This window comes from Parambassis ranga, chromosome 4 (genome assembly GCF_900634625.1).
Source record: "Parambassis ranga chromosome 4, fParRan2.1, whole genome shotgun sequence".
NCBI lineage: Eukaryota > Metazoa > Chordata > Actinopteri > Ambassidae > Parambassis > Parambassis ranga.
Genome location: NC_041025.1, coordinates 8,445,881 through 8,470,771, shown reverse-complemented (window position 1 = coordinate 8,470,771; position 24,891 = coordinate 8,445,881). Strand labels below are relative to the sequence as shown.

At 41.8% G+C, this 24,891-nt stretch overlaps 1 protein-coding gene across 3 annotated transcripts; it reads right to left on the bottom strand.

Moving 5' to 3' along the window:
- Nucleotides 1-1,747: 1,747 nt before the first annotated feature.
- On the bottom strand, nucleotides 1,748-23,891 carry gatad2ab (GATA zinc finger domain containing 2Ab). 3 transcript variants are annotated; one of them, XM_028403676.1, is made up of 11 exons: nucleotides 23,756-23,891; nucleotides 10,201-10,509; nucleotides 7,524-7,647; nucleotides 7,281-7,412; nucleotides 7,110-7,181; nucleotides 6,037-6,153; nucleotides 5,703-5,903; nucleotides 5,333-5,579; nucleotides 4,827-5,218; nucleotides 4,512-4,740; nucleotides 1,748-4,302 (listed from the first exon to the last, which is right to left on the bottom strand). In XM_028403676.1, the coding sequence occupies exons 2-11, from the start codon at nucleotides 10,494-10,496 to the stop codon at nucleotides 4,169-4,171; spliced, it is 1,944 nt and encodes a 647-aa protein (XP_028259477.1). In that variant the 5' UTR covers nucleotides 10,497-10,509; nucleotides 23,756-23,891; the 3' UTR covers nucleotides 1,748-4,168. The 3 variants fall into 3 exon arrangements, with proteins under 3 accessions (XP_028259477.1, XP_028259478.1, XP_028259479.1); XM_028403677.1 differs by having other exon boundaries at nucleotides 5,703-5,882; XM_028403678.1 differs by having other exon boundaries at nucleotides 5,703-5,879.
- Between the last annotated feature and the right edge of the window lie 1,000 nt (nucleotides 23,892-24,891).

Genomic DNA, 24,891 nt, shown 5'->3' with positions numbered 1-24,891 from the left:
AGAGCAAACACCGGAGTGAGGAAACACTTGACTGCTCAGTGAATCACAAACACAAACAACTTTTATATGATGATGGCAGATGAATGAGGTCTATTATCTCAGCTGAGGTAATGAAACCATGATACCTGAGTAGCTATGTAGCAGCTACTTGGAGTTCTAGTAGAAATGATGAATGGTATGAGCAGAAGTGCAATGGGCCTGACCGGGCTTTGATGCATGCAGACTCATCATATGCATATAGGGCAGCTGGGAAAACATGAAGAAAAAAACTAATTAATACCACAGAAATGTAAATGTATTACACCCAGCTATACACCCCCACACACACACACACTCATGGAGGATATGTATAGCAGTATCACAAGGAGAACCCGTGGCTGCTGAGGAATGTGTCTCATAAGTGGGTCGTGGTAACAAACAATAGCCCACTTTCTTTTTTAAAGGTCTCTCTCTCTTTCTGTTACTCCCTACAGTGTGCTCTTTTTACTCTTTACAGCTCAGAGTGAAGTTTGTGGTTTTCTAACACAGGCTTGATCTCACACACAACAGATATTCACATTCACAGCATTCACATTCACATTCACATGTGAAATTAAATTCCTCTTTAAGGTAAACAAACAGTGGGTATAATGAATATTGGTATACACTGCCACCCAGAGTTTAAAATGAAACACTGCAGCTATAGCAGGTAGAATATTTTCAACTTTACTTGCAAAAGAAAGAGATTTTTTTTCTCAAGTTGTATGTTTCACATACAAGAAATTTGTCTAGATATTTAGTGCAGGTACATTAAAATAAACTTTAAGGAAAGGAAAAAAAACATTGGGAATAGGTCAAGTATTGAGATATAAATAATAAACACAGTGACACATCATCTTAATGGTGGCTGCTAAACATGCACACAAACCTGTACACTATAAGAAACAGGACAGAATCCACAGTGGTAATCATGCATAGAGTGCATCCTGGGTAAATAAAAATGCACTAATATGTGGACTATTGGCATGCAAAGTTTACTTAAAAATAAACACAATCCAGTACACAATCCTCCCACGTTCTCATTCTACATCCCCTATATGTTGACTTGTCCTGCACTAGGGCATATGCTTAACTTTTTATATCCTCTTTTTATGCCCAGTGCACCTGCAGAACTGATGCAAGCAGACATTTTTTTTTTTAGAGAAAGTGTTTGGATGACCTGGCTTTTCTAATAGACAAGAAGCAGAAAAATGTTGTGCAGACATCTGCATAGCAGTTAAAATTCTACATCATGCATACTTAAACAAGCACAACTTTGGCTTCAGAGTCAAGTGGAATATAATGCACCAGAATCCCATACTTCCCCCTTGCGACCTCAGATGTAGTAGAAGTAAAGGTTACAGTGTGGCTTTAAACCTGTTTTTTGTACAGAATAAAGGCTGAGAGGTTTGTATCAAGGTGCAACTTCGTTGATTCAAGTGGGGGATTTGGTTTCCATTTTGAAATTGAGTAACCTAATTCAGTCATTTAACAGTGAGTTCTCCAAATGCATTTAGGCTGAGCAGTAAATATAACAAGCTCTACAGACTTAACACTAAATGTTATTCTATCAATCAAGTATTCCACAGATCATTTAATGGTGTCCACAGCCCAAGTATCTGGCACTCTAAGTGCTTTACACATGGTCACGTGTTTGTTCAAAGCTCCAGCACTTTATGTGCCAGTGAAACAACTCAAATACCACAAATAACCTCAACAACAGGCTATGAACGAGGGGTTAAAATTAGTTTTATTATTATTTGATAGAGCAGAAAAAAATCCAAAAAAACATTTCTCATACATTGTTTTCTTTTTCATTTGGGCTGCACTGGATTCAGCAGAGCATTGACCCCAAACAAACGGAATGGTGATTTTTGTTGTCAAACAGCAGCAGCAGCAGCAGCAGCAGCAGCAGGCAGTAGTCAGGACAGCACAGGGTTACACTTAGCAGGGCACAAAGTGAGAGACTTGTTCCAGATTGCTTATTTTGCATCCACAGGACGCAGGCTGCTACCTTCTGCCTGTCAGGAATGTACAGACAACCTGGAATACTTCAGATGCTACTCTGAGACAGAAACACAAAGTCTCAACCGATTTCAATTAAACTTTGCATTTCTATTGTTTGCACCGTCCTAAATGGAACCCAGGTATACAGTGATGACACCCCAGCACAAAGAGATAAACGCCAACTGATGCCCATTTACCTAATGCAGTGCACCATCTTGCCCAACAACACAGGGCACAGATCCTTAAAAGGTCATCATGGATGTAAATCTGGAGTGAGGCAAAAAGGGCAGCAAGACACTGGGTTTATAATCTGTGACAACATAATGAGGAATATATCATTTCAATGGGAAACGGATGAAGAAGAAATACAGGAAATACAAATAACTGCTGGGGTGCTCAGCCTCATGTTAGCCATGTATGCTAGCAAAACAGATTTCTTTCTGATTAAACATCAATATTTTTGATAACTTAAGCAACATCAAGCCATGTTGAGTCTGCGACCCCAGCGGCTGAAATAAATGACAGCACAATATTGTTCAGTAACTAAAGTCTGCAAGCAATGGTGGGGACTCACTAGCTTATCCTGTGCTGCTGCAACCTGATACAAATGCACTATAGCTCATGTGAAAGGCAGAGTTAGCTTGATGCAATGACCTGACAGAAATCATACACATCTTAATGTTAAAGACTAAGAAGTTCATGTCATTTGTTGCTATAGGGGTTTTTGCATAACTACATTCTGAAAGCTCTCCAGCTTCTCACAGACCAATCGAAGGGAGCGCGGGAGCCACATGACACGAAACAGGAAACAAATTTTAAGATCCATTCAAACTTAGGGCATAAGCGTATGTCTACTAACATGACCCTATAAATAAATTCAGACAGTTTTGTCTATGGAAGAAAAATATATATAATGCACCACAACCTATGACTAAAAGCAAAAAACAATGTCAAAAATATGACATTCTTTACACCCCCTCAGTTTAGCATGATTTCATGTTTATATCCAGCGAGGGTTCAAATACACTAGAAACCTTCTAGCAGAAGGGATTCCATTTGGGCTCCACTAGTTCTTTGGAAGGTTTATTTTACAATATTCAATAAGAATAGTCCTCCAAACATATGCTCTGTGTTTTTACATGAGTTGGTGAAACCTTAAACTTTATTCTTCCTCGTCATCTTAGAAAAAACAAAGTATTTAAAAGTAGGCCACAACATGGAACCCAGCAGATGTAAAACCACCTCAACAGTATCATTAGCTTGTAAATTCAAACCTCAACAAGAGGCCACTTCCAAAGTATCAGGGAGCACATTATTCCAACACAGTATATGACTTACAGAAGAAGACAAAACCCTAACATTCAGCCATACAAAATAACCCAACACACATCAACTTCTCTACTGTACACGCTGAAGGTTGGAGAGAAGAGGCAGTCTGTGTGCAGATAGAGATACTTTTTTTTCCTTTTTTTGATTTTTGTTTTTTTAAACACAGTCTTTTTTTTCCTTTTTCTCATTTTTGCAAAGCTGAAGCAGTTATTATTTTGTGGATGGTCCTCGAAGCTCAACAACAATCCCTGTGATGAGGTCTTCACTGAAGTTCTTTTTGGCCAGCACATGGGCCCAAGTCTGACTGGCTCAGACAGGAGAGGGACAGGACGTAAGGCGAATATGTTATTGTACTGTATATAATAGCGATTATTATTTTCCCCTGCCTAATCCAGAGGCAGTAGAGTTCAGGGTTGGTTTGCAGCAACTTCCTCTTGGTGCAACTAGGTGGTTCAATCAATATGCGAGGAGGGGGAGGCAACATCACTGGAGAATGTTTGTACAGTTGTACACACCTATGTCAACCCTGACCCTCCCAAAAAAAGGTACCCAAAATCTATTTGACATATTCCTTGTATCCCTGAAGCTGTCGCTGCACAACTCCAATGTGGGAAGGATCAGATAAGGAAGAAGGTAGCAGAAGAAGACTGGAGCGAGGTGTCAGAACACCTATCCAACAAGAAGCTGATTCTCACCTGAGCCATCTTGGCAAAAGGCAGAGTCCATACAGAAAGGATTAGAACGATAATGAGAATGGCTGTTATTGATATTAGGAGGACTAATAGTTATGGTGTCAGTAGGAAGTAAGATTGCATTATTTCCATGTGTTTGCTGCTTGGGAGATAGAACGGGAGGGAATCATGTCCAGCAGATATTCTCGCTGACGCTCAACAGCAGAGGAGGTCTTATGAGCAGACAGGCTGGGGTTCACATAGGCCATAGTCACACCTGTCAGGACACAGAGAAATGGTCAGTGTACTGAATATTATGCCATTCTACAATTATTCTTAAGTGTTATGGTTAAGTTAAACTTGGAACTTTTAGGACTTTAGACCCAACTACTGTATAAAGAAATGCTGAAATAAAAAGTCCAGGGAGGGGATAGAAAGGGGGACGACCTCAAAGAGGATGAGAAACATGTTCTCATGTTTATCTACCTGTGTTTCCACCGCTCTGCTTCCTCCAGGCAGCCACGTTGCCATGGTTACTGCTGCTGCCGGCGCTGATCTTTGCCCCCTGGTGCAGTGAACCTGCTGCAGCATGCTTACCTGACCTGTTGCCCAGCGCTGTCGCTGCTGTCACCACATTTTGCAACTGGGAGGTGGTGAAGGAGTGGGCCACACCACGAGAGCTCATGGCAGACTGGAGGCTGTGTGACAGCTGATTCTGTACATAAAGCGACGACGGTGTTGGTGCGAATACAGATGAACATGCACATACTGTGAATATTGATACAGATAAAATTGTTTTACCTTTGCCATGTTAACCTGCTTAATGGTAGAGTGGTGGGCAGACACTCTGCCAACCTGCTTATACTGCTGGGACAACAGCATGTCACTTTTGGACAGTGAAGAAGAGGACAAGGTGGTTTTGGAGGCAGATGAGGAAGAAGAGGCTGCCTGCTGGAGGATACGCTGTTCAATCTCCTGCTCCTGTTGGAGCGCCTTCACAAAGGCTGCCTTCAGTCGATTGGTGTGCTCAGCCTTCAAGGCCTTCTTCTGATTGGACGACATGCATTGGTCACAGAGGATGGTCCCAGCCTTCTCCTTTCTCCAGCGGGAGGTAAAGTCCGTCTTGCACTGGGCACAGGTGTATGGCTCTTTGGGAATGGAGCTGCTCAGTGTAGCAGCTGGGCCCAGATTACCTGTGTAATGGTTAATAAGCAGAGCTTCTTTACACTCGATTTTATACTCTGTAGTTATATTATCTGCTCATTAACATCCCTAAACAAGCTACTGGTGTGCAAACATCTACCCACCCCTGCCGTGCATCTCCAGAAGTTTTTGCACAACCTCTTCCAACCCCAACAAGTAGATGAACTCATTATTGGCAGCAGAGGGCAGGAAGTTGAACTCAGGAGCAGGAGGTTTGGGTGGAGGAATCTCCAACAGTGTCTTTTCCAGCTGCTTACGCAGTGCAAGCTTAGCGGCAGCCTGTCGGCTGGCAGGGGAGTCATTGACACTGTTGGGTGACACTGAAGAGCCCTTTAGGCTGGTTGGAGAGGCCTAGAAACAATCAAAACAAAACCATGGGAGGAATAATTAAGGATGTCTCTTACAGGAGTATGGGCAGCAAGGATACAATTTCCTTTGGTGTCTCCTGATAAGTGTTGAGTATTGTCTTCTCACCTGAGGGATGTTGACCATGACATTGGTGTTGGCCACGTTAGCAACCCGAATGAGTCCCTGCTGAATGATCCTCTGGCCCTGGACCTGGACATTGGGCACAGAAGCCCTGGGAGCCAGCAAGAGTGGTGGTGGGCCTGAACTGCTGTGCTGCTGCTGTTGCTGGCGCAGGCTGGCTATCTGCTGAGGAGTCACAGCAATAGGCTGATAGCCACACACAAACAGCCAATACAGAGGACAACAATTCAGCAACAGGGATAGATTGAAAAGATAAGGTGACAGTTTGATCAAAAGCCCTGTTTCAAAGTTTAACAACTATCCTGAAGTTGTTCCATACCTGAGCTCCTCTGACCAGGGGAGGCATAACAATCTGCGAGTTGTGTTTGGACGGGATGTGCTGCCCACCCCGCACCAACGGAGGGGGGATAACTGTGCCAGAGCTTCGACTGGTGACCTGTGAACACAACAATGACAGCACTATTTTACCTTCATCCTACAAAACCAGTGACCCTGACCTGAGCATCCACTTTGGCTGCAGCATTCCATATCCAAATACAAATCATTGTGTCGGTAAAATGGGGAAAATAAATAGTTACCTGAGGGTAGGGTTGGGCGATATTGGCAAAAAATGAATCACGATTAATTGTGGCATTTAGCCGATTAATTTGACTATTAAATTGCACTTAGATGTTTTTGACTCTAAATCGCCACATTGTTCTAAAATAATACGGACAAATCATCAGTCAAGTTAACTACTTCATTCTAACAGGTTAAGCTGGTGAGTAGTGATTAGGCACCAACCAGCCATGTTTGAAATATGTATTGATAACAGATGCACAATGCAAAAACTGCTTCAAAATAATAATGAAGCAAACATTATCAACCTGCATTACGTTCTTCCAGCGCTTAGTTTGGTCGTAAGGAGCACACTGACTAAACGTATCGCGGTTCTTGGCTGAGTGGAATTCCTTCCAACATCTGCTGGAGGAGACTCCTGTTTTGCTGTGGAGTCCATTAATAAAGATCGGGAGGCAGCATCTCCAGTCGGAGTTACTTCTTTTGATACGAGCAAACATTTGGACTATGGCAACAACCAACGCTCCACACCTAATGCATGTCGCGTATGCATGAGCGGCACTATACACTACAGCTGTAGCCAGCATTGTAACCTCGTCGCGCTTTCTTCGGCTTTCTTCATACTCCGGCTTATGGTGACAGATGTTGAACCTCTGTTATTGTTATTGTGGGCACACATGTGCACGCTTGCGGATGATGGTGAGAGTACATCGCACACAAAAATGCGTCATCATGACGAGGCACTAATCGCCATAATGGATAAGTGGCAAATTTTAATTGGTGACAGTTTTTCTGACGATTAATTGCACACGATACGATTTTGCACAAGCCTACCTGAGGGGGCCCTTTGCTTGAGGTCATGCTTCCTCTGACCAGAGGAGGAGGAGTAGCCACAGAGCCAGCCGCCTGGACAACAAGCACACAAGAACATTGTGACAATTGCAAATTGGCACTTGCACCTCTGAGATCAAATAAAACACAACAAGGAATCGGCACCACTTTTACCTTCTGTACTGTGCTCTCCTTTTGGATCTGGCTCTGTCGCAGTTTCTTGAGCAGTACTAGTTTGGCTTCTTGGAGTCTCAGTTCCTCCTTTAGCTGTTTGATGATGCGCTCCCTTTCCTCAGGTGAACTCTTCTATAAACACAATTAAAGATTATAAAGCTATTGTATTATTATAATTATTTTATTTAAAATTATTGCATGCTTCTAATTAGATAAAAATGTAGTGTGTTTTCTGTTTGGTACCATAAGTTTATCTGTATCAGTCTTCGTAAAACAGTGGCCATTCATGACAGGACTGGATGGCTCGTTGTCCGATAGCACAATCACATCATCTGGCGAGGGTGGCTGACGCTCCTTTTTAATGTCACTGATGGGAGAATACATGAGAAAAGGTCAACATCCAGCACAGACTCAACATTTTATCATACCTCAGCTTACAATGCTGCAATTGCAATTAATTTGTAATCTCTTCTTCATCCAGTAGATGGCAGTATATAATTATGTTTTTATCTCCTATGTTGCAGTGTGATTGTGTGCTGGGACACACAAGAAGGCAAGAACCAAGAGATCAATAATGGAGTAATGGCGGCAGGGGAAGAACGCAACAACCCATTATCACTAGCAAGGGTAACATCGACGGACCTCCTGCTATCTCCTTTCCAACAGCAAACTCACACAGAGAAAACAGGCAACCAAACGCCAAACTAACTGCATTGTTGTTTTCAGTGAAGAAAGAGCTGAAGACCTTTGATGAAATGTTAAGTGGCTTTTCCTGTGGACTATGGAGAACAAAGGCGACTAGCGGCGAGCTTAATTAATCTGGAGAGGGGTGGAGATAAGAAGTAGGATGGTGGTTGTAATTTTACAGCATGTGGAACATGAATGAAGAATCAATCTCCCACCTTCACCAGTGGAGATCTTTTTTTTAGAAAAATCTGAATAGTAAGGACAAGTAGTGGCGGATAAGGTAAGCTAGGGTCATACTGTAGAGTTATGCATATGCACATTAGTCAAGTGATTGTTCGGTTGCTGCCGACCGAGAGGTTTCAGGGCTTAAAGCTCAGACTCAGCTTACCACCCAGACAGGGCCTCACCCCTCCTGTACCTCCGTGGTGAGGCCTGTGGCCTACCCGGATCGGCACAGCCTGGGCCTCAGCTCTCCCATGCCTCCCAGCTGCCGACAGCAGAGTCACAAGCTGAGCAGAGCGGAGGTCCGCTGGAGACACTGGAGAGGGTGACAGTGAGAGGGGGAGGGGAATACATGGCCAGGAGCCAACCTATTGTGTACACTCTTTCAGTCAGTCACTCAGTCACTACTTCACACACCCCTCCCCCATCCTTACTTGTTCATCTTTTATACACCAACTCACCAATTCCATATTTTTTTCCTTTCTTGTACGCACTCTTGTCTCTAGTCACACTTCTCTTCACAACAGCTGTCTCCACAACCATGCATCCTTAGTTCACTGAGGTCACCCATTTGACAAGATCTATTTTGTGTGCATAGATTATGAGATGAGAATTTCAGACTAAACAAACCATGTTTAATGTTGAAAACCTTTCCCAGCTGCTGCTATGAACACAAACATTATAACTCAACTTCCTGGAAAGTACTTTTCTGTTGTGTTTCTTTAATATCTAGGAAGAACAACCAACTTTCAGAACATTACTGTTCTAGCTTAGTCTTCTTAAACAAATCTCAGGCCTGAAGGGCAGCAGCTTTCCCCTCGTCTGTTTACATTCCACACATACGATGATAAAACTAGCACAAGAGAGATATAAGCATTGGAGACCAATCGTGAGGTTTATCATCTCTCTAAATGGCTCAACGGCAACCCAAGGCCTTCACCTACTTGGCCCCCCTCACAAACTGACATGGACTAGCTTGTGGTGGTTACTAACTATTGAGAACAGCTTACACAAGCATCACAACACACACAGGCTTGGTTATGTAAGGTCCAGTGTTTCTGCATGCCTTGGCTTCCCAATCATGGCTTCACACTGACCCAACTATAGGACTGCTGAATCAGTCATTACGATGGGGCTCTTGCATTCAGAATGTGATGCAACAATAAGTGTCATTTTAAGCTACATAAGGCTCTAAGTAAATGGTCAACAGGCCCAGCAATGATGTGTTCAAATGTATATATTTTTGTGTATACACAAACTCAAACAGCAGAGGGATAAACAGAGGCCAAAGGTGACATTTGTGTGTAGTTATGATGTACCACACCGAATCCCCTCTCAGTGCCACTTTAACTGCTATCACAGTGTGTGTATTTATTGCTCTACCAAACACACGTCACATGACATCAGGCATTTCTCTGGTCATATGACACACCCACCACCCCGGCCCCTCCTTCCTCCAACAGCTCCTTCTAATGTTGGAAACCATAGCAACGGCCAGTTGGAACCAGTTTGTGACACATAGCCTTCATTTTGTGTGAAGTGTGAGGCAGAGTTCAGGTGCTGCTCTGGGAGAAAATGGAGCCCAGGGCTCAGGAACCTCAAAGTTTTTAAAATGGTGGCAGGCTGGCGACAACCACGCAGCGACTTCCTGTATGACTCTTGTCAGACCACTTGCGAGTGCAAGTTAGAGAGAAACCTGAAACTCTAACAGTCACATCTCTACATAAAACCACATGCTGCACATGCACAAAATCCACAGTGCATAAATAATCCTTACAAAGTGTTCAAACACATTTGCACACAATGCAGGTTATAAGTGTGCTCTAGTTGTGATTATTGTTTGCATTCTATACTTTCACAAGGTAGCTAGTAAGCAGGTTTAATTGTGAACTGTGGACAAAGTACGCCGACTGTGTGATATCGCTGCCCCTCCATGAACATTACTTATATTTCTCTAAGGGGTTAGGTAGCCAGCCCAGGACTAAATCAAACTACAAGATCCTTTTCTTACCTTTTGGAAGTACTCATGTCAACAGGTTCATCTCCAGTCTGCACCTCCACTTTGATTGTGGCCTTAACTTCTCCAGCCTTTAGGATGCTGGCTGCTACCTTAGCGGCCTGCTCGTTCTTTAGCTTGACACCCTCAGCTCCAGTTCCCACCAGGGCCAGTGGGGTCCCAGCTGCATCACCCTTCTCCAGTTTAACCCGTTTACTGTCCATGTCCCCTGGGGACCCAGGGAGAGTTGCATGGTCCCTCTCCAGAGCCCGCTTCTGGCTGCGCGTTTGACGCACTGCCTCCTCTGACATGGCTGCTCTCACCCTGGAGAGAGATACAGAACAAACAGTTACAAACAGTGTAAATACAAATATAAAACAAACACGGGCAAGTTACATTTACTTATAGTCTTCTTTTGCAAAGCACAATCTTTCCACTAACTTGAATGTTCTGTTACCATCAAATTCCAGAGGGCAGTAAGACATTTTAAAAGCAAGTACAGGTCTGGCAAGAAAAAAAAAAGTTTTTCTTTATTACCTACTATAATTCTGATCAGATTATATTCCATAGATCCCCATAACATTAAAAGATTATGCAATAAAATGGCTCACAATAAGCCCACCAAATATTTAGTAGAAGTTCCACCAAGACAAAATAAAAAAAACCCTTAACCCCATAACAAATATTAAACTTCGCTGTGGAGTTGTGAACATGCGATGTGAAATATTTGGTTACGGTTTGTATTAATATTTCTACTACAGACCAGCTGAATAATAAGTAATAAGTAACTAGCAACTTTTAAAATTCTCTAGCTGACAATTACATCTGTATAAAAAAAGGACAGCCCTGAGGTGCACAGGCGTCTCCTGTCCTACTGCCAGTGCCCCAGATGCTGACCCAAATCCCACACAGTACAGTAACAGCAGAGGATGAGAGACCCACTTAGAATTCTGGGAAAACCTATTACACAGCAGAAAAACAGCACCAGCAAAGTGCAACATTCACACCACTAACATCAATGTAGGCCACAGACTCATTATAAAGCAGGATCTTGCAAACCCTTGTTAAATTTTCAATACAAAAATATGATGCATTTTGTACAGAGCAAGCAGATGAACATATTGATTCTGCTATGAAGCCGATTATACATATCATATTTTCTAGTGCTGTAATCAACCAAAGAAAGTCTTGGTCGACTGAAACCCTCTAATTTTGACTAAAAATCGACTAATCGCACGGAGGGGGTGTTACCTGTGTGCTGCTCCTGACTACGGCGGGGAAGTTGAAGCAATAAAGTTCAACAAATTAAGTAACATAAAGACTAAAAAGACTAGTATTTATTTGCTTATTATTACTTCGCTTTGACCTGATTATTTTGCAGTGAATTAATCACACACTCGTCTGTCGGCCGAGTGTGTGATGTGCTGCGCACAGAGCGAGACTGAACACAGGCGCAGCTTCGCTGAATGACGCTTGGATGATGGTTTGACATCCAGCCTGGTCTGGGTATGTCTGAAGCATGCTGCTGCTGCTGTGAGCAAATGCACCTACAATTTATTAGATTAAAACATTGAAATAAATCAATGTTCATATGCTTAAAACGGACGGGGGAGCCTGTTTGTAGTCAAGCTGTGACAGACACTCTATTGATCCACGAGGGGAAATTCAGGATGCAAACTTTATTCCATTGTCATTGTCTATTAGCTGCCACGCTCCAGATGTCTCTGACACGGTAGAGGAGGACTGACTTAAATGACATGGTCAAAACTAAATTAATATTCAGAAAACCACCGGCCTTGTACGCTTCAGTCTATCTGTGTCTAGTGGGTCGGGCTAAACCAAAGTAGTGAAAACAAGGGGGGTGTTCAAAGATCGACTGTTACCTGTGGAAACGGGTGCTCCGAAAACACCCCCATTAGCACTTGGTACAGTCCTCCTGTATCAATTTTGGTCGAGCCAGAACGTGTCGACCAATAAATCGACCAGTCGACTGGGAGATTACAGCCCTAGTATTTTCACGACTATATGGTGCACCTTAAAGCCTAAAATTTTCTCAGAAGTCGGCCGTGCACCTAATAATCCGGTGCGCCTTATGTATGGGTTGAGTATCTGACACAGGGACATAATAGGTACACTACGTAAGCTGGCAGCGTCGGCTTTCACCGTTGTTGGCGGTTGCCATGGTAATGGACAAAAACTTCCGCCTGTGGTCATTTTTAAGAGGAAGACGCTGCCAAAAGAAAAGTTTCCAGTCAGGATGAGGGGAAAATGAGTGGCTCAGGGAGGTTTATGTAAAGAGACCGGATGGTTTTTTTTTTTTTTGCGCATCACCGTCACCGCTGATCTGCGACTCTGCGTGCGCCTGTATCACCACCGGTGTAAAAAACCAGGCGAAGCAGATAAATTCAGAGCTTGGCATAATCCCGGGAGGGTTAACAAAAGAACTCCAACCACTGGACATTGGCGTAAACAGGGCGTTCAAAGTAAAGTTGCGAGCGGCATGGGAGATAGCAGACGGCGAGCACAGCTTTACTAGGAGGCAGCGCCAGGTGAGTTACGTCAGCATATGTGAGTGGATTGTGGATGCTGCATTGACTGTTGTCCGAGCTTTTGTGACAGCCGGCATAATTTCTGAACAATAATAAGGTAAAAACATCACTGCAACTCGGAGCACAACAAGAAAAAGATTGCTTCACCACACAGGCGTGCATGCAAAACTGAAAATTGTACACATTTCAAATTGTTTTGCAGAATAACGTGTGAGTAACAATCAGCTGCATCTGTATTATGTCATTATTGCTTGCTACAGCTCTATATGCAGCGAGTAATCAAACTATATACACAGTCGTTCCTTCATAACAATAAAGTTCGACTTAACTCACTGCTTTGCTCCCGTTACCTTTTTATTTACGTATGTTGTAGCATGCGCCTTATAATACGGTGCGCCTTATGTATGTGTCGAATACAGAAATAGAGCCCGTAATTAATGCTTATGGTCGCGAAAATACGGTACATATTGGTTGTTTGATTCAGGAAGCTAGACCTAAGGTCTGTCTAGTCTAGTCTGACATCTAAAATCCTCAAGATGCTTTGGGACAAAAAATGCTTCCCTAAAGAACCAGTTCAAACTGGTCTGCAAATGAGAAGGCAGAGGTTTAACCTATAGAGAGACAGAGAGTATGGCAGAAGGGAGGGTGAGAGAAGGCCACAGACCCATCTCACAGAGGGAACAAGGCAAGAGGGTGGAGGAGAATAAAACGATGTCTTCAGACATTCCAAAACAGTCCTCTCAGACAACAGGGGGCAGGCACATCCCTGACATGACTTACTTTCATTTCAGTCTAAAGTCAACAGTCAAAAGTGCAGCAGCACCCAGATATGCTTAAAAACACTATTTCATGAGTCCTGTACACAATATACCCCCGACATGCATTGCCTGCAATTAATTAAGGACGTAAAGATTAAATGATCATAACTCACCATAGGGATCTATTGTATACACAAGCTCATATGATAAATGTGCCATCTGTCTGACAAGGCACCTAAAGAACTGCAACGTGCAGTGGGGAAATTAGTGTTTCAGCAATTTCAACAAATTGCTGTGCACAGTAAGACTGCAGTGTGTTCAAACTATTCACATCTGTTAATGCATCCTCATATCACAGGCATCCTTGACATTTTGCAAATGTTCACCTATAACATTGAAAAATAAAGTGAATGTGAATGTTTGTAGCCTAAAATGCCCCCCTGCTCTGGTAGACGGCAAGGACAGATGTGCTCTGCTGTACCATCTCTGAACACAAAGGCTATCTATCAGTCAGAGCTGACAGCTTGTGTGTGGGTGTGCATGCCCATAGACCACAAAATACTTCATAAATCATGCTTCACACTGTAAAACTGTAGAAATGGCAGCTGCTGTGGAGGTGAAGCATGTCAGGTAGAAAATGAGTGCAACTATTCTGGACATGGCAGTCAGATCTCCACGTCACTAGGATGGCTCTGACTGCTAGTTTCAGGTCTAGAGACACGTGGCTTCCCTTTGTCCCAGAGGACAGGGATGGCATTGTGAACCCACTGTTTAATGCACTGGATGCACTGCTGCTAAGCAACAATGGGGGTGGCAATAAAGTTGTTGTCCATGCATATGTGCTCATGTGTTACGTATGCACTTGAGACTGACTAAGAGGGATGTGTACTAATACTCACTGTTGCATCACACTAAGCCTTCAGTGGAGCACAATTACTCACTGGTTCCTTTAGATATTGAAAAACCTTTACATGGATAACTGATAGGTTGTTAAGTTCTTACGTAATTGTCTACAGTACAGACCATTTTTTATTGTAAAAATACAACAAATATGATTCTAGAGCAAACACCAGCTGGATAGGATCTGAGCCACATGACCTCCTCACTACCACCAAGACCTGGTAACAGTATATTGATGCCATTTACTTTGACAACTGAGAGCCAAAAACAAGCAGAGACTTTATGTAGTCAGAAGCAGAGGCAGTGTTGCACTATGGCACTGCTGATGAGTAAGGCAAGACAAGAGCAAGCACGTGTATTACAAGTCAAAACCCTTAGTGACAGAGCATTATATAGAAGGAAGCAAGAATTTGACTGTCAAATTCACAAGTCACATCAGACTGGTAGATCTCTGGGTTTGACATAAGGAATTTGTATTTTATGGCCAGGCAATCACCTGCAAAAAAAGATCCTAAATCAATCAATTAGCAGTGCTCCCCAGCTCCATCTATCCAGCATGTAAACCCAACTGAAACTGACACTACAATCTCACAAACAGGTCTGACTTGTCCATCATTAAGTCCATCGGGAGTTGCCTGGAGGGAACTGGTAGCCCAACTCTCATTGCTGGAGAGTCAACAACTCAAGGTAGCAGTGCCGATCAAGGAGTCAAGAAAAATAAACCCTATTTTAGGGATGCACCGATTGTGAAATTCTGGGCCGATACCGATACCGATGTTTAACATAACAACTTGGCCGATGCCGATGCTTTTTCTTTTTGTTATTTATTCCTTCTTTTGTGCACAGAAACATACAAGTCTTTCAACTCTTCATCATACTATCCTTGAATGAGCACAAATTTAGACAAATTTATGGAACAACCTTTAATGTCACTTTTTATTTGACATTTAAGAATAAGATTAACCTTAATTCACATGTAAATTCTTTTCTTAAAAATTACTTTCAAAAACCCTCTTGGACTGCTACCTAATCATTGAATAAATTGTACCCGAATTGCCCAACAAAATGTGGTTTTAGCCTGATAAACAAAAACTTACTCAATGAGAAGATTTTTTTATGGCCCAATAAAATATTTTTGCAAAAAATAAAAACACATCAAGTGTAAATAAAAATAAAAAAAAAATAAGTGGGAAATAAATTATGTTCTTCATGCAATACAAAATACAAATATAAATAGGGCTACCTTTCACCTTGTGTGCTTCTCATATTAAAACATTACAGTGTTTCAGAACTCACAGGCTAGTGGGGCATCTTTACAAAACAAAAAAAAACAGTCCCATACAGCGGACTTCCTTTTCTGAACGTTAATGATACATAAGTCACCTGCTGTGTCTCTCGCCTACTTTTTAGTAAGATGCACGTTTTTTTTTACAAAGATACGCATCTCTGCCTTGTCGCAGCAAAGTCTATTTCTCTTTTCATCCATCCATCCATCGGCAGTTGTCATCTTTATTTGCCGATGGCCGATGGCAGTTAACGAGGCAAACATCGGCCGATACCGATGTTTAGCCGATGCATCGGTGCATCCCTACCCTATTTTGATTCCGAGGTATTGGTTCACATTTTAGGGTTTTCAGTTCTCAAGCATGATTTCAAAATGCTAACGTTACCTTCAGCACTCATCTGCAGCAGCCCCATCATCTCCTGCTAAAAACATTTCCTCTTAATGTCAGACATATGTGAAATGCTTTCTTACATGTGCTACTTGTTTCGGATCTAAATTACCTGCCTGCATTGTCTGACTCACTGGTCTTAACACACAAGCCTCTCTGGGGGTTATTTTCCTCTATCAGCCGCATGCAAGCTAAAGTCACCGGTAGATCTCACAAGAAATAAATCATACATAAACAATGATTGATAACTGAGACATAACTACTACCAAATTTATAAACTAGCGCATTGAATACTACACTGACCGAGCAAAGTTGATAAAAGAGATTTAAATATTTATATTGATAAAAATGTACACTTTAATCAGCAACACCAATGATTTCCATATATGCCACCATAACTACTTCATGAAGATTATTCTTTGTCATACAAATGCATTACCAACAAAATTGACAAGAGGACCAGCCAATGATTTATCTGTGTCCGTTTCTTTCAGGAGACTGTGGAGGAGTAGATGCATTTCTCACTTGTGCCCGAGAACAATAAGGCGTGAGGGCAGAGCAGATCAAAAAAAAAACTAAACCAAAAAAAGACATATAAAAGGTTTTTACCAAGGCATCTGCTTCTACATCGATGCATAGGGTGACATTAAATCTCGCATCCATCATCTGTGTGTATGTATGTGGACTTGCTTGAAAGCAAATGGAAATTTTATGACCTGGACTGAACCTACATGTTTTGTTCCTCAGATGCTCTCCTATTGTGTCCAGCAGTTCACAGACACCAGATCAATGGCAAAGGCTCATCCCCTCAGGTAGCGTGCTAGCCTCTCATCTCCTGCACTGTAATGATCTCCCCACTGGGACTGGACTCAGCCAGCCAACACATTAACAGCCATTTTAAAAAACTGGGGCTTTTCAACTGTGTCCTTAGGGCTCAATACAAGGGGAAACAACGATTATACTGTCCAATAAAAGCAATACACGAATAGATTACTATTGCCCAATACAAGACATCTCTTTTTTTGTGTAGCCAAGGGTCCTTGTCCATGTAATATTGATTTAATCACTCAAACTGACAATTATTTTACTGGAAGATATGACCTGGTGATGATCTGATAATAATCCTAAATTCAAGAAGATCACTTGCTACAAACCAACCATAAACATCAATATTGCTACAGCCTTTGTAATCATGTCAGCCTTGCACAATGTTTCTTGTATTTTAATTATTTGTATATTTAAGTCATAAAGGCACCAGATACTATCTTCTGGAATATCATCTAATAATACAAGATCAGAATACCTATGCTAATCTGTGCACCAGGCTAGGAGTGGGGGCAGGGACCCAACTGAAGTGGTGCCATGGTTGGGGGAGGGAGAAGGGTGCAGAGCGCATGTGGTTAGCTGAGCCATAATCTAACTGTACCCAAGTGAAAAATACTCTTCCTTGTCTTCTCTCTCTCTCACTTGCTCACTCTCCGTCCTCCTCTCTACCCCCTCCCTGTCTCACACACACCCTCCTCAGTTGTTCTGTTGCAGGCTCGGCCTGCCCAGAAGTGTATGTGTGTGTGTGTGTGTGTGCCCCTACTGGTTGTGTCCCGAACGCCAAGGGTTAAGCCCCTGCCATTTTAACGCCACTGACAGATCAGACCATTAGGGTGTTACCTAACAAAATGGAAGCCTTTAACCCTGAATATGCCAGACTGCCTCTGTGTGTGTGTGTGTGTGTGTGTGTGTGTGTGTGTGAGAGAGCCGGAGCCACACAGAGTGTGTGCATTATGTGTGCGCATGTCTCCACCTGGATTCTCCCTCAGCAACATGACGACGACAGCAGCAGTTAAGTCCAGGAAGTGGAAACCAGACTTCTGTGCATGATCACACAAGAATGCAAGCACGTATAACCATATTAAAACACACACGAAGACGACCAACAGTCGTCACACTTGGATACTAACATATCCTCCTCACACAGAGAACAAAAGTGCACATGCCTCATGTAGTATTCTGAGTAACTGTTCCACAGCATCACAAGAAATAATGTACTGACCATCAAAGACGCACAAAGCATCATAAAGCTGTAAAACAACATCTTAAGTCAACCTTAAAGCAGACTTATTTAACCTCTAATTGCAATGTCACAGGATACATTTTCAACCACAAATGTTTACTAGCTATAATAAAAAGGAATAGCTAAATGTTTTCAAAATCCTAGACGAGGATAATCTCCAATTTCAGCCAAATTGCTTCCAAATGGTTACTCCATAATCCTGTAAAACCAGAAGCACATACCCTCATACAGACTGGAGGGCCAGGGCACACGCAGTCTGCTATCAGATTACATTTCTCAGAAATGGATGGCAGCAGGAAGTGACCAGAGAGAATAAAGTGTAAAAAAGAATCCTGACAAAAAAGCCATCAAAAAGATATGCATTGTCCACATACTGCAGCTGGACAACATAACCTAGTGAATTACATTAGTTATGTCATATCTTTAAGACAGTAACTTTAGGAGCTCTTAAAGTTAGTAGACGGGATACCAAAACACAAAAAATTCTGAGCAGCAGAGACATCAAATCAAGATAAGGGTATGCACATTTAGAGAAAATCTGAAAGCCAGGTTTCAGCCATACAAACTTCTACTATTAATCACGTTTTCTGATGATTTATGCAAACTAATAAATCACCAACACAACAACCCTTTCATACCACCAAAGGGGACAAACTTGATATGCAGCTTTGTTATTTACTGTTCAGTATCACTTACAGTAAGAACTACGGACAAAGCTTTTGGCTGTTTTGAGGCTTGGTGGGGTTCCAGGATGCCATCGTCACTCCTAATACAGACTGGACAGACTGCTTTGACGTTAGACATTTTAACATGGGAGTCTATGGGGATTAACTCGCTTTTGGAACTAGCCTCCAGTGGTTGCGGTGTGAACTACAACTTTTAATTAAGAATTAAGAATACCTTTATTAGTCCCACAACGGGGAAATTGCGTAAATTGCGTACACTTCCGCATTGGCTTCAAGTCTGTGCCCCCTACTGCACATTCCCAAGTTTATTTAAGAATCCATAACTATAAGGCCGTAGAACAAGGATTACATTTTTAATGGCTACACACATCCTTTCTTACCATTGGTGCAACCTTGTATTGTTGACCCCATTTTAACCACACCAAGTATTGAACCTCATTTTGTGTGAAAAGCAAATTGGTCTAAAATATTTATTTGTTCAAAAGCCTAATGAACAGGCAGGAAGAACGTAAATGATAAACTGGTTGAGTAGGCTGTGATGACTTCATGCGTTTGGGCAACATCAGTATGCGTTTGTCTCACACCTAAAACTTGGGTGAGAGACAAACACATTCTGACCATAATCACCCTTGGTTCAGATGACACATTAGTTGTTTACCAGTATGTGTAATTGATAATTTATCATTACTATAGTGTTAAATTCACCAGATGGTTGAGTGACACTTAAAAATTGCAAAAAAAAACTTCCTATCAATCATTGTAACTTTTCTGATATAATCTGTCCAGTTATGATTAATAATCCTGTTATTTTCTTCCTTGGTGACAGAACATTAGGACGCCATTCAATGCACATAGAGCAGTAGTACTGGCAATCTGCTTGAAGAATAAAAACCAGGTCATTTTTATGTGACGTGCGATCTAAGACGCCTGCTCACAGCCCTTGAAGGACTACTTGTACTACTGTTCAATCAGTACCCTGTAAATTCCTGTGATTCCTCACCCTGTGGATTTATTATTGCGCACTTTTTACAAGCAAAACTGACAATTCTGCTACTCATAAAACAGGCAAGTGACCAGTGATGTCAGTGCAGTTTATTCTTGTGTTGATGACTTTTTCCACTAGGCATGACAGCATATTGATGAAAAACATGTGTAAAGTTTTTTTGTTTTTTTTTTTTTTAAATCAGCCGTGTGACAGGCAGTCAGCTAGGACACTTTGTCCCCTCTTGGACACATGCCTTGATGCTACCTGTCCAAGTTGCTGGCCGGCCAGTTTGCTGCACTGACTGGGAGTTGCCATGTCAGCAACAGCCACGGTGGAGGCAATTGTTGTAGACAAACTGGAAAAAAAAACACGTTTAGAGAACTGTATTCCATAAGGTTTAAATATCTGTGGATGCTCTCATTCATCCAGGTCATAGTCATTTCCAAGAGTTTAAATCGAGGCAACTGGACTCAAGGATTGTTTTTTTCAAGACATTTCGCCACAAGTGGCTTCTTCAGTTTCTGCTAAGGTTCAAATGCACCAATAGTTGTGTTCACATTAAATTAAACACCCCTTCAGATAACATACAACATGGTGATTGTAACTTGTGAGGTAAATTGTAGCAGAACCAAATACAAGCAAATGATCACCATCAACGTTACAGAAAGTAGGGTGTAGAAACATCAAAAATCATCCAGCGCAGCAGTATCCAGTGCTCCACTCCAAAAATAAGTGTTGGGTTCTACCTGTAGAAGTTATATTGTTATACAGAAGCATGTAGAACGCCATTCAGCCAGGATCTAGCGCTTGGGAAATGTGCTGAAGCCCTCATTCAATATTAAATAGCCTCCATGCATTTGAGTGTTATTTTCAATGTGTTAAGTAGGAAAAGGAGTACATCTGTAACCCTAAAATACCTGCCAAATACCTGTGGCGGCTGCCCCAGTGATATTTATGTCTGCTGAGTTCTTTAGTTTCTATTTGAATAAAATAACAGTGAATGACTACCGAGCAAGTTTCACAATATTTGCATTACTCACACCCACATTCTCACCCATTTCTGTATTTCTTTGTGCTATACACTAAAAAAACCCACTTGCAAAGAGCAAACATTATTATTGTTTTTGTGAAGAAGAAATGAGGTATAAAACTTGCACATTTGACTAGAGCACAGTGTAGACACACATACTTAATGAAGTCCAACAGGGCAAACAAGAAACAGTTCCGTCAGTCAAACACTGGTGGAGTCCTTTTCTCCAGCCCCAGGCCTTTGGGTGGGAAGCCCTGGCCAATACTGTACGTCTACTCCTGCCCTCCTGCAACTACTAGGTACACTGACAGACATTTCTCAAAAAAATTTAAATACGAACCAAAATATCTCCTAAAACACTACGAGGAAACAACACATTTGGTGTATAGTACTAAGCTTACCCAAGTGTCAAAATATTCCAAGAATGCAAGATTACAAAGTAAATATTCTATCAAATTGACATCACAACACTAAAATTTATCACTTTTGCGTTTATCTGATAAAAACAGGCTTACACAATATTATCCTAGTAACATCACTGTGAGATAAACTCAAAAACTAGGACAACATGGGTCCCTGATCTGTCACACACTTACTTTGTCTGGGTAGGTCAAAACGTTAAGATTAAGAAAACCTTTATTTGTCCCACAATGGGGAAACTGCATTATTGCAACAGCACAGACACTGTAGCAAAAAAAACGATAAGATAAAAACTATATACATTATAAAGTAAACTACCAATATAACATACAAGAGTTATGATGGTTTCTGTAGCACTTCCTGTTAACCTACACACATCCTACCAGACCAACTGCTGTGCTAAAACTGTGTCCGACACCGAGATACTATTATAATAATACCTCAGACAGACATAGAAGGATGGAAACAATAACAGTTAAGTCACATAGCCCCACAGAGAGTTATCACCTGTACTAGGTCTACATATTGCTAATAATCCAGGTAAGACTGAGGGGGAACCTTACAAAAGAGATATATATGGATAATTTTCCCCCCACCAGTCATGGTGTTCAATTTTGTGTAACAGATGTGACCAATGTCCAATGACCAGTGACATATGATGGTGATAAATAGACATAAAAATGTAACTATAAATCAAATGTGTCACTAGAAGAATAAACTTGATTTCATACTGCACAACTAAACAAAAAAAATGTTAAATGAAGATGAAGCAAATTCCAATGCTAACAACAAACGTAACAATGGCAATGATAAGCAAAGCACCCTTAAGCCACATGAGTGCCAAAAAGGTTAAAAAAATGGATGGTACAAAACACTGATGTATCTTTAAAAGTTTTAATCCTGATGCAGCAGAGTAAAAGAGGATCTGGAGTCATGCCTGTCTAGTTACATCACTCTCAGGAGGGTTTTTCATAAGCGGCACCCCACCTCAGGCAAATCCGAGGCCCATCATAAAATGCAAAGCGACACGTGTCCCCCATCTCTAGCCAAGGGTGCCAACTGTCTGCTTGCTTTTAAAAAGGAGGGCACTTGCTCAATACAGGAAGGGATACACACTACTGTTTGGGCAGGACACACTTTAAAGGCAGGTGAATACAGAGCAGACTTGTCCACTTAAACAACATGACCCATGGTTCATGGACTGCTGCAGATGAAGACACCACGTACAAAATCTTCCTGAGACCCAACATAGCCACTAAAAGACTATGGAGTGACATCACACAATTAAAGTCAAATGATTAAAATTACATAAAGGCTTCCAAACGACTGGATGCAAAGCACGTCCTTAGACTTGACAGTGACACATTTTGTTACACATTGAGTGGTGAATTTGATCTGATTTACAGAATTATTGCTATTTTGGTTCGAGCACTGAGTAGGCGTTTTGTTGTCTGGTGTGGGTTGATAGCTACTAAGCTGTCGTGGACACACCGACACTCACACCCCGACGGAGGCACAGCCGTCCACCATTACGCCTCCATAAAAAGGCTTTTCACGGTTGAGCTAATCTGACAAAGTTCTGAGATCAATGGCTCATAAAGACACAATAATCATAGCCATCCACGGTTAAAAGAAACAACAGGCATCTCAATATCCAGTGGCAATGTTGATTATGATGTAAACTTAAACTTTAGTGATCCAACTTTGCCCAAAATAATAGCTGCCCATTTCTAACTAAACCATCAACAACAACAAGCTATCGTATGCTAACGTTAACTTGGCTTGCCAACAACAACCTGTCCATCTGTCCGGCTACAAAACCAGTAGCTAACTAACAAGAGCTAAGAGCCCATTGTAATTATCAGTCGGTTAAAGAGGTAACAGAAAAGTCTGCGAGCGGCACAGTCTACATTACTTTATATGTGGTGATGTAAATAAAGATGTTTAGCTTGGATGTCTGTTCGCTTCCAAATAGCGATACACGACAGACAATGAAATCGACCCCGTATCACTGAGCAGCTAGTGTTACAAGGCTAGCTAGCGAGCTAAGTTAGCCTGCTAACGCTAACTCCCTGGTCACTTGTCTGCAGACAGACAGTCGCTAAATTTATTCACGAATAATCAAGCGTTAATTAAACACAGAAAATGACAGATTTGCCTCCGAGTTTGCAACTTCATACTGGGCAAATAAAATCAATAACTTATTAATTATCCTGATGCTGGTGCATCCTACTACAAGTTTTGCCGGGGAAGTTTAGTTAATATTTCCTACTTTTGAGGCTTGTTCTTTGGCAGTCGATGCTCGGTAGGTGTATGTGTGTAGCTGAGACACACAAACTGTTACCTTGCACGTTAGCTGAGATCAAGCTATGCTAGCTAGCCTAACTTGCCTTAGCCGAGCTAACACCGACAGAGAAACTTCCGTCGTCGTCATGTTTTAATTGAAAAGCAAAATAATGGACTGAATTATGATATACTGAAATAACGTTATATGAACTTACGGAGTCTAGGAGGAGCTTGATCGAGTTCCCCGCGATTTTCGGTTGTTTGGTGTTAGTATCTAGCTGGCTTCGGTGTAAAAATCCCGGGGATCCCCTCTCTTCTGTCCGCTGCCACTCCGGTTGCCAGATAATGTAATGAGCCACCACAGGCGGCGTCATGCTGCGTTCATACACACCTCGGAAATATTAAGTTTCCAACGGGTGCCATGCAAAGAAAATGATGCGTTTGGATGGCAAAAACAAGGTCAAGAGGACAAATAATGAATGGGAACCTATTCTACTACGGGAATAATATTTTAAAAAAGTATGTAATAAAAAACTGCAAGTATTTGCTATTGTAAAGCATCTGTTATCTACTCTTGTAGTGGACAACATTTACATGCTTGGTGACATAATGTTCTTGCTGCTAGATGAATTCCCTGTCCATGTGGGTCAGGCATAAAAACAACATGACATAATACATTAAAATATTTAACCACGTTTTGACACTTGCAGTCTTTTTTGACATTGCTATGCCATACAGACACACAGGCAGATGTATCCATCTGAGTCTTAAATATTATATAGTTTGTAACATCCATTGTACAGCTGTGATTATGTGTTGATGTTTACACACATGTGCACAGGTGAGATCTTTTCTGTGATGCTTTGCCAGTCATGAGGTTCATCCTGAATCTGAGCAGATGTGGCCGTTTCATAGACATCACAATGAATCTGGCCGACTGCCATCCCCTCAGAGTCTTTCTGAGACTGCAATAGACCCTATAGAAGCAGTGGAGACAGGAGTGTATGCATCCAGTACACCACCAAGTAACCTCTGCCCACTTTTGAGGTACAGTAGTCCTCAGGGTATGGCTGCTTCTAAGGTATACAGAGAGACACAAACACATTATCTGACCGAGCTGGACTGCTCAGACCGGACCGCTGGACTACTGAGACCACTTCAATTGCTACAGCTTGTGGTGCTTGTTGTGGGTATTACTGTGGTCAATACCTGAGAGCATCCCTTTGTTTTTACAGATCTGTTCAGGCTGACTCAATAACAATCACATCAGAATCTCAGGATACCACCCACAGAGACCTTGATAGGTACAAGCCAGAAAAAATAATGGTTCAGGCCATCTGTTGCTCCTGAA